Raw genomic sequence first — 13695 nt, 5'->3', positions numbered from 1 at the left:
ACAGGACACCCAGGTACTGGGATAATAAGAGATAATAGTAAGCCAACACAGGCTACTGCTGTTGTGAAGACCGACCTTGGCGTGCTGAATGCAGCTCGTGACCCCAGTGTGCCTTGCCAGTCAAATATTACTCCCTATTCAAGGAAACACAGGAAGCCTAAGACCACTAACTCATCCAGGTCAAGTGCCACCACAAGCGAGTTGGACCAGGGACGATAACCTAGGCAGCGCAAGGGCAGCATTTAAGGAGTACACATGGAAGATGACCCGAGTATATGCAACTCCAAGTGCTCTCAACTTCTGGATCATGCAGAACAAGAGTGCACAGGAACAGCTATAAAGGCAAAACACCACTTGGCTGAAAAACTGAACACTGGAGCCAGAGCGACAAAGAGAATGACCAGGTACTCGTTACCCTCAGAAACAAATGACGGTGTATCAGCTGGCTAATCCAGAATTGCCACCCTCCTTCCCGCAAACTAGAGGGAGGTGGGCAAATGAGTTCACATAGTTTCATGAATTTTCAAAAGATTGTTTACATTGTTGGGAGAGTACATGGAGATTCTTGAGGCTGCAGTCTAGCTTATAACCCACAGGAGTCTGTGTTGGTTTGCTGACTTTCTGGGTGCTTCCCTTATGGTGGCAGACATGAATGAATTCATATTAATTTTATCATATGTGCCACGTGCCACCGTTCCATGCGCCTCTTTTGAAGAGGGCTAGGTTCTGGCTCGTGGTCCCCAGGCCTAAAAGAACTTCGTGACTGATAGTATCTAGTAGTTTGGCATACTATCAGAGATGGTAGCTTCAAAACAAAAAGGGGTTCCCCCCTCCCCCCAAGAAAGTCAGTATAAATGGAGTAAAGTTAAAGTGAGTAACTGCTGCAAGTGAGGAGATATAAACTTCTTTATGGGTATAAATTGGATAAGTTTAGATTTAGAAAAGACTTGGATAAATACTGGTTCAGTAACAGTGTTGTTGATTTGTGGAACCAATTACTGTACTGCGTAACGTGGTGGAGGTGGGGTCCCTCGATTGTTTCAAGCGCGGGTTGGACATGTATATGAGTGGGATTGGGTAGTTATAGATAGGAGCTGCCTTGTATGGGCCAATAGGCCTTCTGCGGTTACCTTGTTCTTATGTTCTTAAACAAGGTAATAAACATATCAACACAAAACAGGACAGGTAACAATAGATAAGTTTAGATTTAGGAAAAAGCTGGGGTAAATACTGGTTTGGAAACAGGATTGTTGATTTATGGAACAAATTACCAGATAACATAATAGACATCAGATCAATAGACTGCTTTAAAAATAGGTTAGACATATATGTATGAATGAGTTTGGATAGATACAAATAGGAGCTACCTCATATGGGCCAATAAGCCTTCTGCAGTTTTCGTAATTTGTATGTTCCTGTGGTTGTTTCTGGGTTGTAGCATTGAGGAGCAACTGAGTGGCCTGCCTGAATGAGGCATTTCATTACATTCAACACTGGATTTTTATGGTAGGTTATGTTGATGGTTTTCAAAACATTTTTTTTTTGTGTGTGGGGGGAGCCCCATGTGGCCCCCAGAAGCAGTGTATCTCACTGAGATGGCTTCCAACTACTATATTGCATCAACCATGGAGTTCAGTTTGGCCTACTGGGGACCAGAGCCAGAACAGGTCACCCCTGCAACTCACAGATGCACAGGAAGCAGGTGATACTCAACCACCTCACCCAGAAAGTCAGCAAACCAATACAGACCACTGCTGGGTTCAATAGAGATAGAAGCCTCACAACCTGCCAAATGAACTCCCCAATGATGTCAACAGATGACTGAAAATCTCTCGAAACAAACATGCACACGTTCGCCACATCCCTCCCACTCATTTAGGGAGGGAGGGAGGCCTAGGCTCATGCTATTTCCCGGTTTGTGCAGTAGGTTCTTCCTCTGATACAGCACATACAACACATCAGCAATAGGACTCCTGGGTTGTCAGTAAACCATGGCTGGCCAAATTGCTTTTCAGCTAAGTACATCTTTAGACTCCATCCAGTGGCTTGAATTTCTATGCAATTAGTGTAGCATGGACCTGGCCTTTTAGAGTGCTTAGAGATAACAGCATGTGCTTAGGGCTACCATTCCAAAGTGCTCTCTATTACTGAACCTGCACTGACAGTTATCTTCTCTAATGCATTAGGAAGCTCTCTCTCTCTTAAGAGGTCCTTCCTGCTTTAGATGGCCCTGACCTTGGGCGAGTCAGGGATCTCGTTGCCCCTCTGTCTTGATCCGGGTCGGGAATGAGCACTTGCTGGTGGGGTGTACTGGTGGCTTCTGAGTTTATACATACTGCACAGCGAGGTTGACCTTCCCAGCCATGTAGTCCAAGCTGTGTTGGCTTACTTTTAGGTCCGGAATAGCATCTCTAGTGCCTTTGTGTCCTTGGTTTACCCTTCAGGCCCTGGAAATCTCCTACAGATTCAGTGTGGCCAATGTATATTCCCTCTGAACCAATTCGTGCCTTGTGCAAATTTGAGGGTTGCTCTTCTTTTGTACTACGGGGTCAAAGATCATTCACTCTGGCCCCGCCATGCTGCCTGTTGGATCAAAGATATGTATGAACCAGAATCCATGTGGCTCTCTTATCTGACCCTACCAATGAAGTTCACACTTACCAGGTAGCTACTGCTTTATGGGTTCATTTAGCCTGCCTCAAGAAGTCTAAGTTGTTTACCCAGTTGGGTCTTTCAGAGCTTTCTTTTTTGGATCTCAATTGGGTCTTTTGTCCCTTTGGACAAAAGCCTTTTGCTTTAAGGTAAAGTTTTCCAAATCCTTCCATCCTTGTACGATTGATGAGTGTGGCTTCCCTCAGGGTTTGTTTCCATGAACCACTTGGCCCATCAGAACAATCCTTCCAGGTTTCTTTCCTCTCGAGTCCCCTCTGTCAATAGCTCATGAGGATGTGTGTAAGCACCTGCATGACCAAGTGTTTGCCTCTATGATGAACCCTGCCTATTTTGAGCTTGAGTCTTCCCCCTTAATCGATGAGTTATGAGGTTCCAGAGTTGTCTTCACTAGCTGACAATCCTCATTTTCTGCTTTGGGGCTTGGTGCAGCTTTTGTTGTTCGCGTACACGCGAATGACACGAGGTGGCAACCATGTTTCAGGAGTTTTTGGGCAGCCCTTCTTTGTGCCATTCAGTGACTGCCTGTTTGCGACTGTAATTTCCTGGGATGTGGTTTGGTGTAGCTCTATACCCATGTGCCTTTGATATCGGCAGCCCTCATGGTGCAGGCCTTTCAGGTTCGCTCGCATTTGGCTTCGCTCATGCAGTTTTTGGCCCTTTATGGAACTCCACTCTGAGTGGCACCACGAGGATGTTGAGGCATTTGGCTCTGGGCCTGGTGCGGGTGCTTTGGTGTCTGCTGTAGCATCGTCAACAGCTTTGCCCAAGCTGTATGTGCCACTGCTCCGGGAGGCAGTGGCCACAATCTACGCTTCCTGCTCCATGTGTCAACAGGTTGTGTTGGCATAGTCTTTGGATTTGGCTTGGGCACCTTTTGTTTGCCTTCCCATTTTTGCCTCTCTTATCAGAGGATGTTGTGGGTCAGTTTTTTCTTCTGCACTATGAAAGAAATTAAAATGTAAAATGTAACCCACATATAAAACAGTCAGATACCACTATAAAATGAAAAAGCAATGTAAAGTATCTGGGAGTCAGATAATTTATTTTCAAATAAATATAATGTAGTAGTTTTTTCTACGTTTTGTGTGAAGTTGTTGATTGATATCTATGAGTGGACTTTCTATTCATTATTAACTACAGTACACTATACTGTATATAATTTATGGTTTGAGAGTTGGGGCTAGAGAGGTGAAAGTTGTGTCATTAGCAAATTAGTACAGTGGACCCCAGATTCGGCAAACTATTTGGCACCAACCCTAATACTGTACGTTGAAGTGAGGGATTTGTTGCAACCAGAGATGCCTTCAGGAGGCATTTATTTAATGTATTTTTGTAGTAATATAAATCAAGAATAATTCATCATATATACAGTACTACTAAACTGTTCAATAATGAATAATACAGTATCTTTATATATGTTAGAAAAGGCATACTGTATATAGTATACTGTATACAGTATTTTCCTTGAAGCCTCTTTAAGTGCCATTTGTAATTATAAACACCTTGCATGTGATGATTACAAAAGATGTGTCAGTAACTGTCAGAAGGGGGGGCCTCGTAGCCTGGTGGATAGCGCGCAGGACTCGTAATTCTGTGGCGCGGGTTCGATTCCCGCACGAGGCAGAAACAAATGGGCAAAGTTTCTTTCACCCTGAATGCCCCTGTTACCTAGCAGTAAATAGGTACCTGGGTGTTAGTCAGCTGTCACGGGCTGCTTCCTGGGGGTGGAGGCCTGGTCGAGGACCGGGCCGCGGGGACACTAAAAAAGCCCCGAAATCATCTCAAGATAACCTCAAGATAACTGTAAACAAACATCGCTATTCCCACCACACTGGATACCAACCTGAGTGAGGGAGGGGAGGCATTGAGGGAGGAGAAGCATGGAGGCAGAGATGAGAGGCAGTGAGTGAGGGATAGGAGGCAGTGAGGGATGGGAGGGAGGGGAAGCAGTGAGGGAGGGATGGGAGGCAGTGATGGAGGGATGGGAGGGAGGGGAAGCAGTGAGGGAGGGAGGGAGGGAGGGAGGGTAGGCAGTGAGGGAGGGAGGGAGGGAGGGAGGGAGGGTAGGCAGTGAGGGAGGGAGGGAGGGAGGGAGGGTAGGCAGTGAGTGAGTGAGGGAGGGAGGGAGGGAGGGAGGGTAGGCAGTGAGGGAGGGAGGGAGGGAGGGAGGGAGGGAGGGTAGGCAGTGAGGGAGGGAGGGAGGGAGGGTAGGCAGTGAGGGAGGGAGGGAGGGAGGGTAGGCAGTGAGGGAGGGAGGGAGGGAGGGTAGGCAGTGAGGGAGGGTAGGCAGTGAGGGAGGGTAGGCAGTGAGGGAGGGAGGGAGGGAGGGTAGGCAGTGAGGGAGGGAGGGAGGGAGGGGAGGCAGTGAGGGAGGGAGGGGAGGCAGTGAGGGAGGGAGGGAGGGAGGGGAGGCAGTGAGGGAGGGAGGGTAGGCAGTGAGGGAGGGAGGGTAGGCAGTGAGGGAAGGAGGGAGGGAGGGAGGGAGGGAGGGAGGGAGGGGAGGCAGTGAGGGAGGGAGGGGAGGCAGTGAGGGAGGGAGGGGAGGCAGTGAGGGAGGGAGGGTAGGCAGTGAGGGAGGGAGGGTAGGCAGTGAGGGAGGGAGGGAGGGAGGGGAGGCAGTGAGGGAGGGTAGGCAGTGAGGGAGGGGAGGCAGTGAGGGAGGGAGGGGAGGCAGGGAGGGGAGGCAGTGAGGGAGGGAGGGGAGGCAGGGAGGGGAGGCAGTGAGGGAGGGAGGGGAGGCAGGGAGGGGAGGCAGTGAGGGAGGGAGGGGAGGCAGTGAGGGAGGGAGGGGAGGCAGTGAGGGAGGGAGGGAGGGGAGGCAGTGAGGGAGGGAGGGAGGGGAGGCAGTGAGGGAGGGAGGGAGGGGAGGCAGTGAGGGAGGGAGGGAGGGGAGGCAGTGAGGGAGGGAGGGAGGGAGGGGAGGCAGTGAGGGAGGGAGGGGAGGCAGGGAGGGAGGGGAGGCAGGGAGGGAGGGGAGGCAGGGAGGGAGGGGAGGCAGGGAGGGAGGGGAGGCAGGGAGGGAGGGAGGGGAGGGAGGGAGGGAGGGAAGGGAGGCAAGGAGGGAGGGAGGGGAGGCAAGGAGGGAGGGAGGGAGGGGAGGCAGGGAGGGGAGGCAGGGAGGGGAGGCAGGGAGGGGAGGCAGGGAGGGGAGGCAGGGAGGGGAGGCAGGGAGGGGAGGCAGGGAGGGGAGGCAGGGAGGGAGGGGAGGCAGGGAGGGGAGGCAGGGAGGGAGGGGAGGGAGGGGAGGGAGGGAGGGAGGGAGGGAAGGCAGGGGAGGCAGTGAGGGAGAGAGGGGAGGCAGTGAGGGAGAGAGGGGAGGCAGTGAGGGAGAGAGGGGAGGCAGTGAGGGAGAGAGGGGAGGCAGTGAGGGAGAGAGGGGAGGCAGTGAGGGGAGGGAGGGGAGGCAGTGAGGGAGTGAGGGAGGGAGGGGAGGCAGTGAGGGAGGGAGGGAGGGGAGGCAGTGAGGGAGGGAGGGAGGGAGGGGAGGCAGTGAGGGAGGGAGGGAGGGAGGGGAGGCAGTGAGGGGGAGAGAGGGGAGGCAGTGAGGGAGGGAGGGGAGGCAGTGAGGGAGGGAGGGGAGGCAGTGAGGGGGAGAGAGGGGAGGCAGTGAGGGGGAGAGAGGGGAGGCAGTGAGGGGGAGAGAGGGGAGGCAGTGAGGGGGAGAGAGGGGAGGCAGTGAGGGGGAGAGAGGGGAGGCAGTGAGGGGGAGAGAGGGGAGGCAGTGAGGGGGAGAGAGGGGAGGCAGTGAGGGGGAGAGAGGGGAGGCAGTGAGGGAGGGAGGGGAGGCAGTGAGGGGGAGAGAGAGGGGAGGCAGTGAGGGGGAGAGAGAGGGGAGGCAGTGAGGGGGAGAGAGAGGGGAGGCAGTGAGGGGGAGAGAGGGGAGGCAGTGAGGGGGAGAGAGGGGAGGCAGTGAGGGGGAGAGAGGGGAGGCAGTGAGGGGGAGAGAGGGGAGGCAGTGAGGGGGAGAGAGGGGAGGCAGTGAGGGGGAGAGAGGGGAGGCAGTGAGGGGGAGAGAGGGGAGGCAGTGAGGGGGAGAGAGGGGAGGCAGTGAGGGGGAGAGAGGGGAGGCAGTGAGGGGGAGAGAGGGGAGGCAGTGAGGGGGAGAGAGGGGAGGCAGTGAGGGGGAGAGAGGGGAGGCAGTGAGGGAGGGAGGGGAGGCAGTGAGGGAGGGAGGGAGAGAGGCGGACAGAGAGATAAGCGGTGAGAAAGAGTGGCAGTGAGGGAGGGATGGGAGGTAGTGTGGGATGGAGGGATAAAGGCAGCGAGGGAGAGAGGCATTGAGGGAGGGAGGCATTGAGGGAGGGAGGCATTGAGGGAGGGAGGCATTGAGGGAGGGAGGCATTGAGGGAGAGGGGGGCAGTGAGAGAGGGAGAGGCAGTAAGGGAGGTTGAAGCAGTGACAGTGGGAGAGAGATTTCACAGAGGAAAATGATAATTCTATTGTCATATGAAGCAAATTTAACATTTTATACAGTGACTGAGATATTTCCACCTGTTTGTGAACTGTCCCAACATCCTAAGCAAATCCGCACAGTTCTCGTTTCGGCAAACCAGAGTTCGTCAAATCGGGTGAGCAAATCCGACCTGAAAAGTGTGCATCCTAAGCGGAGGTTCGCTGAATTGGGTGCCCACTGTACAAGTTTAAGAACATTAGAAGCCTAAAGCAAGTCATTTATATAAATGAGAAATAGATGAGGTCCTAGTATGCTGCCTTGGGTTACTCTTGGGGTTAAATCGGGACACTGAAAAAGGTGATGTCATCGATGACTACATATTAGTATTTATTGTCAAGATGTGATTGAATATAACTACTCTACTGTAACATATATACATATGCAGAGTTCACTGTTGTCATATAATAAATTATATTTAAGTTTTATGTCTGTAAAAACCACAAATTAATGTTGAGCATATACATATGGGAAAAGTGTTCAAATCATTTTTTGTGCATTTATTTCAGGTATTTAGTGTTGAATAGAAGTTAGGAGGGGAGGAGGACTCAGAAACTATAAACACACATTTGGCCTAAACAAAGGCTTAAAATATTCTAGATAGGGGGAAGGGGAGGGGGATTAACAAAACAATTTTAAATTATACAGTACATAAAATCTTATACAAAATTACCTTCTTCAGCCAGTCTTGCTGCAGCAACTAAGCACTTTCCAAGGGACTCTTCTCTCTTGTAAGGTATAGACCAAGTATCTGTAAACACTCTACTCTCTAGTTCATACAAGTTCGTTGCAGGAAACTCCATACTGTTGCCATTTTCTCCATCAACCTGCTGAACATTATCAATTCTTAGGAATATAACAAATTACTCTGTACAGTGCTACAAATATTTCTCAAATTAAGTAATAAAATTTTATGGGTCTACTACTGTATACTGTAAAATAAAAATAAGAAAATTTGTTATGTAGGATCTTCCCGTTCAAAAAGTAAACTGCCTATACAATACTTTATTAAGTCACTTCTTTCAAGATATTCTAATGATTTAGTTTTAATGACCTGAATTTCTATTCAATTGGCACATCACATGTCAGTGATACAATACTGTATGTCTTATTTAATGTGAGGTCTCTATTTCCTGGACATAGTAGTCCAGAGATTTAAACAGCTGAATAACAACTTTCTTTTCCAAGATTTTAGTTTTAACTAATCTATTGTCTTGTAGTTAAAATCCTTTATTACAAGAGCTTGTGCTTCCACTACTGCCTTTATCATATTATGCAGGTCTGTAGCTTCCTCTGCTATCGCAGTGTCTGCTTCATGACATACTCCCAATATAATTTTGCTACCATTTTGAGCTATAGATTCTGGGCATTACATGTTTAATCCTTTATTGTTGTTTGCTGCTAAGTCATTTAGAATGGTTAGGTCATTAACCATTTTGTTCTCTTCAAATACACAAGGAAATCACAATAGCATGATTCTGTACGGGTCTGAGTAGTACAGTAGGATTCGTTCTCGATGCAGAATCAAAAATTCCGGGATCAAATCCTGGGTGGGACAGAAATGGTTGGGCACATTTCCTTTCACGTAAAGGTCATGTTCACCTAGCAGTAAGTAGGTACGTACTTAGGAGATAGTCAGCTTGTTGTGGGGTTGCATCCTGGGGAGGGTCAGTAATTCGACTCTTTGGGGGCCTCGATATAAGCCTAACATTTACTGTATGCTTATACTAGCTCCCTGTCCCCGACACAATGAATTAAATTATTAATTATATAAGGAGAAAACCACTGGAGCAGAGTGGGGATTAGCAAATTGTGGCTCAGAGTTATGGTGTGCATCTGGCATTCACTAGGATACTGGTTCAATCCCTGCTCTGCTCCAGCAATTTTCTCATTGATATATGTATCACACTATAGTGATTTCCATGTGTAATGATGATGATGATGATGAGAAAATCAGTAGAAGCCATGAAAGGGTTCGAACATATGGTCTGGATATTCCCAAGCAAACGCCTTAGACAGTCACTGTCACATGGTAAAAGCACTGCAACCTGGGATTAAACTAAATCCTCTAGGGTTCCTGAGGCTTCCACTGAATCCTAATCAGGGTTTCACACAATGCCCCCCCCCCATGCACTCTGGCTTGTGGTCTCACCCCCTCTGGTGAGTGAGTAGCGGGCAATGCTTAGTAACACTGCATATGGCCTGAGAAATACAAGCCTTGGAACAGGGGGGCCAAGGCGGATTAGCAAAAAAATGCCAGGGTTCAGACACCGAGCAAGCAGCATCTCAAACCAAAGCTGAGCCGCCCAAGCAACCAGGAGGCCTGGTCAGAGACTGGGCTGTGGGGGACACTGATCCCCAAAATTGTAAAAAGATTTAGGTTTACCACTATGGAGCCAGAAGGATCACCCTACTGTGGTAGCACTTCAACCTAGCTAGGACCCAAAGCAATAGCCGGACCAGGGTGAAGAGGTACAGGAACCCCACCTCGACCAGTCCACCCAAAAAACATCTACCACGAAGTCTTCACAATCGGGGAACAGCAATGTATACAGAGAAAGGCACCGAGACCATGCTGATGTGAAGAGGTCCTTTCCAGAGTGCCTGAAAGTTTGGCAAAGTCATAGGAAAGAGGTTCCATGGAGACGGGACAGAACCGACACACTGTCGACGAGGATGTTGGACACTCCCTGGACACAAACGGAATGGAGAACCAAACTCCCAAAACCAGGAGAGCCACACGTGAAAAAAACAGCACATGGGGAGAGGGGGTTACGAACACCCACCCCACTGCAACAAGGACTCACAGAGTTGAACAGGACCCAAGGGCCCCTCACTGAACTTCCCCCAAGCCCCAGAATCTGCAGACGAAAGCCCCAGGGCAGAGCCTGCATCCATGTCCACTGCCTGGGGATATGAAGGCAGTCCTAGGAAAAGGCATCAAAGGAAGAAGGGTCTGGCTGAAAGGAAGAAGGGTCTGGCTAAAAGGAAGAAGGGTCTGGCTGAAAGGAAGAAGGGTCTGGCTGAAAGGAAGAAGGGTCTGGCTGAAAGGAAGAAGGGTCTGGCTGAAAGGAAGAAGGGTCTGGCTGAAAGGAAGAAGGGTCTGGCTGAAAGGAAGAAGGGTCTGGCTGAAAGGAAGAAGGGTCTGGCTGAAAGGAAGAAGGGTCTGGCTGAAAGGAAGAAGGGTCTGGCTGAAAGGAAGAAGGGTCTGGCTAAAAGGAAGAAGGGTCTGGCTGAAAGGAAGAAGGGTCTGGCTGAAAGGAAGAAGGGTCTGGCTGAAAGGAAGAAGGGTCTGGCTGAAAGGAAGAAGGGTCTGGCTGAAAGGAAGAAGGGTCTGGCTGAAAGGAAGAAGGGTCTGGCTGAAAGGAAGAAGGGTCTGGCTGAAAGGAAGAAGGGTCTGGCTGAAAGGAAGAAGGGTCTGGCTGAAAGGAAGAAGGGTCTGGCTGAAAGGAAGAAGGGTCTGGCTGAAAGGAAGAAGGGTCTGGCTGAAAGGAAGAAGGGTCTGGCTGAAAGGAAGAAGGGTCTGGCTGAAAGGAAGAAGGGTCTGGCTGAAAGGAAGAAGGGTCTGGCTGAAAGGAAGAAGGGTCTGGCTGAAAGGAAGAAGGGTCTGGCTGAAAGGAAGAAGGGTCTGGCTGAAAGGAAGAAGGGTCTGGCTGAAAGGAAGAAGGGTCTGGCTGAAAGGAAGACCCAGAAGCCTCGATGGGACCAGCAGGCTCAACTGCCTGTGCTGAATTCGGAAGGAGCAACCCTGAAATCCTCAGACACTGGGGCTGGAAGTAGGATGGATGATCAGAGGAAGGCAGAACACCCGGAGGGGAAGGAAGAGGTGAGGATGGAACCAAGGTAGAATTTACCAACACCTGGGGATGTTGGTAAATTTGTAAATTCCAGATCCCTACACACCAAACAGGGCAGCTAAAGGGCCTCCAGTTGGGTATGCAACCTAGTATCTATCTTGAGGTTATCTTGAGATGATTTTGGGGCTTTAGTGTCCCCGTGGCCCGGTCCTCAACCAGGCCTCCACCCCCAGGAAGCAGCCCGTGACAGCTGACTAACACCCAGGTACCTATTTTACTGCTAGGTAACAGGGGGCATAGGGTGAAAGAAACTCTGCCCATTGTTTCTCGCCGGCACCCGGGACCACAGGGTCACAAGTCCAGTGTGCTGTCCGCTCGGCCGACCGGCTCCCGTGTAAACCTAACTTTCATGGTGGTCACTGCCTGATAAACACTAGCCATATTGGGAGGGGTCAGAAAAGTGAGTCACATGGGGAGAACGAACCCCACAGGACTCAGAATCGAAAATGTCACTGACCCAACAGGCAGCATTGTGGAGGCAGAAGGAAGGAAAGGGAACTATTGGAGAAAAGTGCCAAGCCATTACTACTATATAGCACTGGGAAGGGGTCAGGATAAAGATTTGGGATGGGACGGGAGGCAGAAGGAATGAACCTCACCACATGGCATGGACGACGTACAACCCTCAAACTCGCACAAAGCAAGAGCAGGTTTGGAAGGGTTATCCATGGGACCATGAAACCTGCAGAGCCTGAAGCAATTGGACAAACAGGGATCTAGGCACTGGGATGATATGCTGGACATTTAAGTAAAGGATGTCATGCAAATCTATATAGAATGTGTAGTAAGCCAATGCAGCAGCTGTCTACACTGATGTGAAGACCAACCTCTGGACACTATAGTTTAGCATGCGAATACCAGTATGTTCAGGCCGGGATCAGGGAGTAGAAGAACCTGCTCCAGGTACGCTCCAATCCAGCCAATGTCACTCACAACCCGAGTAAAGGCAGGAAAATCCCAAGACATCAGACTCTAGGTGAAGACCACAACAAATGAGGACCTTTTCTAAGGAAGTGACCCTTGAATTCCCCAGGAAAGAGAACGCTGAAGTGCAAGGGCAACATTAGGGAGCACACAGGGAACATAACCCTGTAGACATGCAGCTCCAAGCACCCCATAGTATCTCAATTTAACTCAGGGTCAATAACAAACTAGCTGCTTCAACGAAGATAAAAAGCCGATGGCTTGTCAAAGGTCCCCCCCCACCCCCCAATTTGCCCTGATAATTTGTTTAAGCTGGATTTAAAAATTCAAGTGTTTTGACATTTACAGCTTCAGCAGATAGGCACCTCCATGGGTTTATACCCCTATGGGTGAAAAGAACATCTGTTTTATGTCCTAAATTGTGGTTTGTTGAGCTTGAAACCATTGCTCCTCCTCTGTGTTACATTTGACCTTTTGAAGAAGTTGTCTGTATCAATATCCTCTAAATTGTTCAGTATTTTAAAAGTTTCCATGAGATCAGCCCTATCATGTCTGGTTTGATAGACCTGAATATAGGGCAAGGTGGAGAGACAGGCTCCATCATCAGGCATGGTCAATGGGTATGGGGGTTAAAGAGAGACAAGGCCACAAGACAGGGAAGACAGATGCAACTGGCCACAGAGCAAGGCAGACTGAAAGACTTGGCTGTAATGCAGGGTTGGAGGGAGGGCAGGGTGGGGGGGGGGCAAGAAACAGAACTGTTATAAGACAGGATTGGAGGATGGGGAAGATAGATCTGGCCATAAATAGACAGGACTGTAGGGCATGATTAAAGAGGAAAGACAGAACTGGCCATAATGGAGGGTGGAAGGATGGGGTGACAGAACTAGCCGTTGGCGGGGGGATGGGGTGGAGGAAAGGGGAGGGGGTTGAACACAGCAGGCTGTCTGGTAGGGTGGTGGTAGTGGTGGTGGTAGAGACAGACCTGGTCATAGGAAGGGGGTCTGTGGGCGGGGTCAGCCATCTCCACGTCGCGGAGGTCGTCAACAGTCGTGTAAGAGGACAGCGGCTGCTCCGTCAGGAAGATCACCGCCTCGTTCACGTCCCCGTTGCTCAACTTGAGGGCCCGCTTGATGGCTTGTACGTCCGGGAACCCCATGTTCAGCAACAGGGAGATGTTTTCGTCTTCTTGGTCCATTTTTTCTTTTTAGGGTTTTAGCCCCAAGTCACCATTAACACCTGTTCGGTAGGGACGGACACTTTTTAAGTTTCAGGGAAATGCCACGCCACAGCAACAGGTGAAGCGTGAAACCACGACGTTTCTCAAAAATCTATCACATGATTTTCATATGTACATGCTCACAAGGTTCTATAAAAGCCAAGATAAACGCGTGGCATCAGCATGGTAGGTTGTTGTGGAGAAGTCGACGACTGGTGCAACGGTTCCCCCACAATGTTTACAACTACTGGCCAACTTGGACAATATACGCGCTCCCATACTGTTGACATACCTCCTCTTACCTCCACACTTCATCATTAGCCTTTTCCATTTCATTTTTTTATAAACATTAATAAATTGCATTATTTATGGTAATTATCTTTACTATGTTATTCCCAAGGTAAGATAAGATCATGACGTGATTGTCATGCTTGGGGGGGGGGGCGTTCATCTTCCCATTTTCTTTTTCTTAGGAATATACAGAAATGTGCTGCTACTCTATTCTATATGAAACGTTACAAATTGTAGATAAAAAAAATTTAGCTATAAGTTTATCTAATATCTTCATCTCA

The 13695-nt window shown here is 49.6% G+C and overlaps 1 protein-coding gene across 3 annotated transcripts in view; it reads right to left on the bottom strand.

Moving 5' to 3' along the window:
- The window catches only part of LOC123764144 (ubiquitin carboxyl-terminal hydrolase 24), a 167919-nt gene extending 154534 nt beyond the window's left edge, over nucleotides 1–13385 (bottom strand). Inside the window, exons 1-3 of one of the 3 annotated variants that reach the window (XM_069329848.1) lie at nucleotides 13268–13385; nucleotides 12890–13143; nucleotides 7797–7953 (exon numbers count right to left, since the gene is read on the bottom strand). In XM_069329848.1, the coding sequence (XP_069185949.1) occupies nucleotides 7797–7953; nucleotides 12890–13102 (370 nt within the window). In that variant the 5' untranslated portion in view covers nucleotides 13103–13143; nucleotides 13268–13385. Of the gene's footprint in view, nucleotides 1–7796; nucleotides 7954–12889 lie in introns of all 3 variants that reach the window. The other 2 variants (XM_069329847.1, XM_069329849.1) reach the window with 2 other exon arrangements.
- Between the last annotated feature and the right edge of the window lie 310 nt (nucleotides 13386–13695).

Source organism: Procambarus clarkii, chromosome 23 (genome assembly GCF_040958095.1).
Source record: "Procambarus clarkii isolate CNS0578487 chromosome 23, FALCON_Pclarkii_2.0, whole genome shotgun sequence".
NCBI classification, from domain to species: domain Eukaryota; kingdom Metazoa; phylum Arthropoda; class Malacostraca; order Decapoda; family Cambaridae; genus Procambarus; species Procambarus clarkii.
This window is presented reverse-complemented; position numbering and strand designations above follow the sequence as displayed.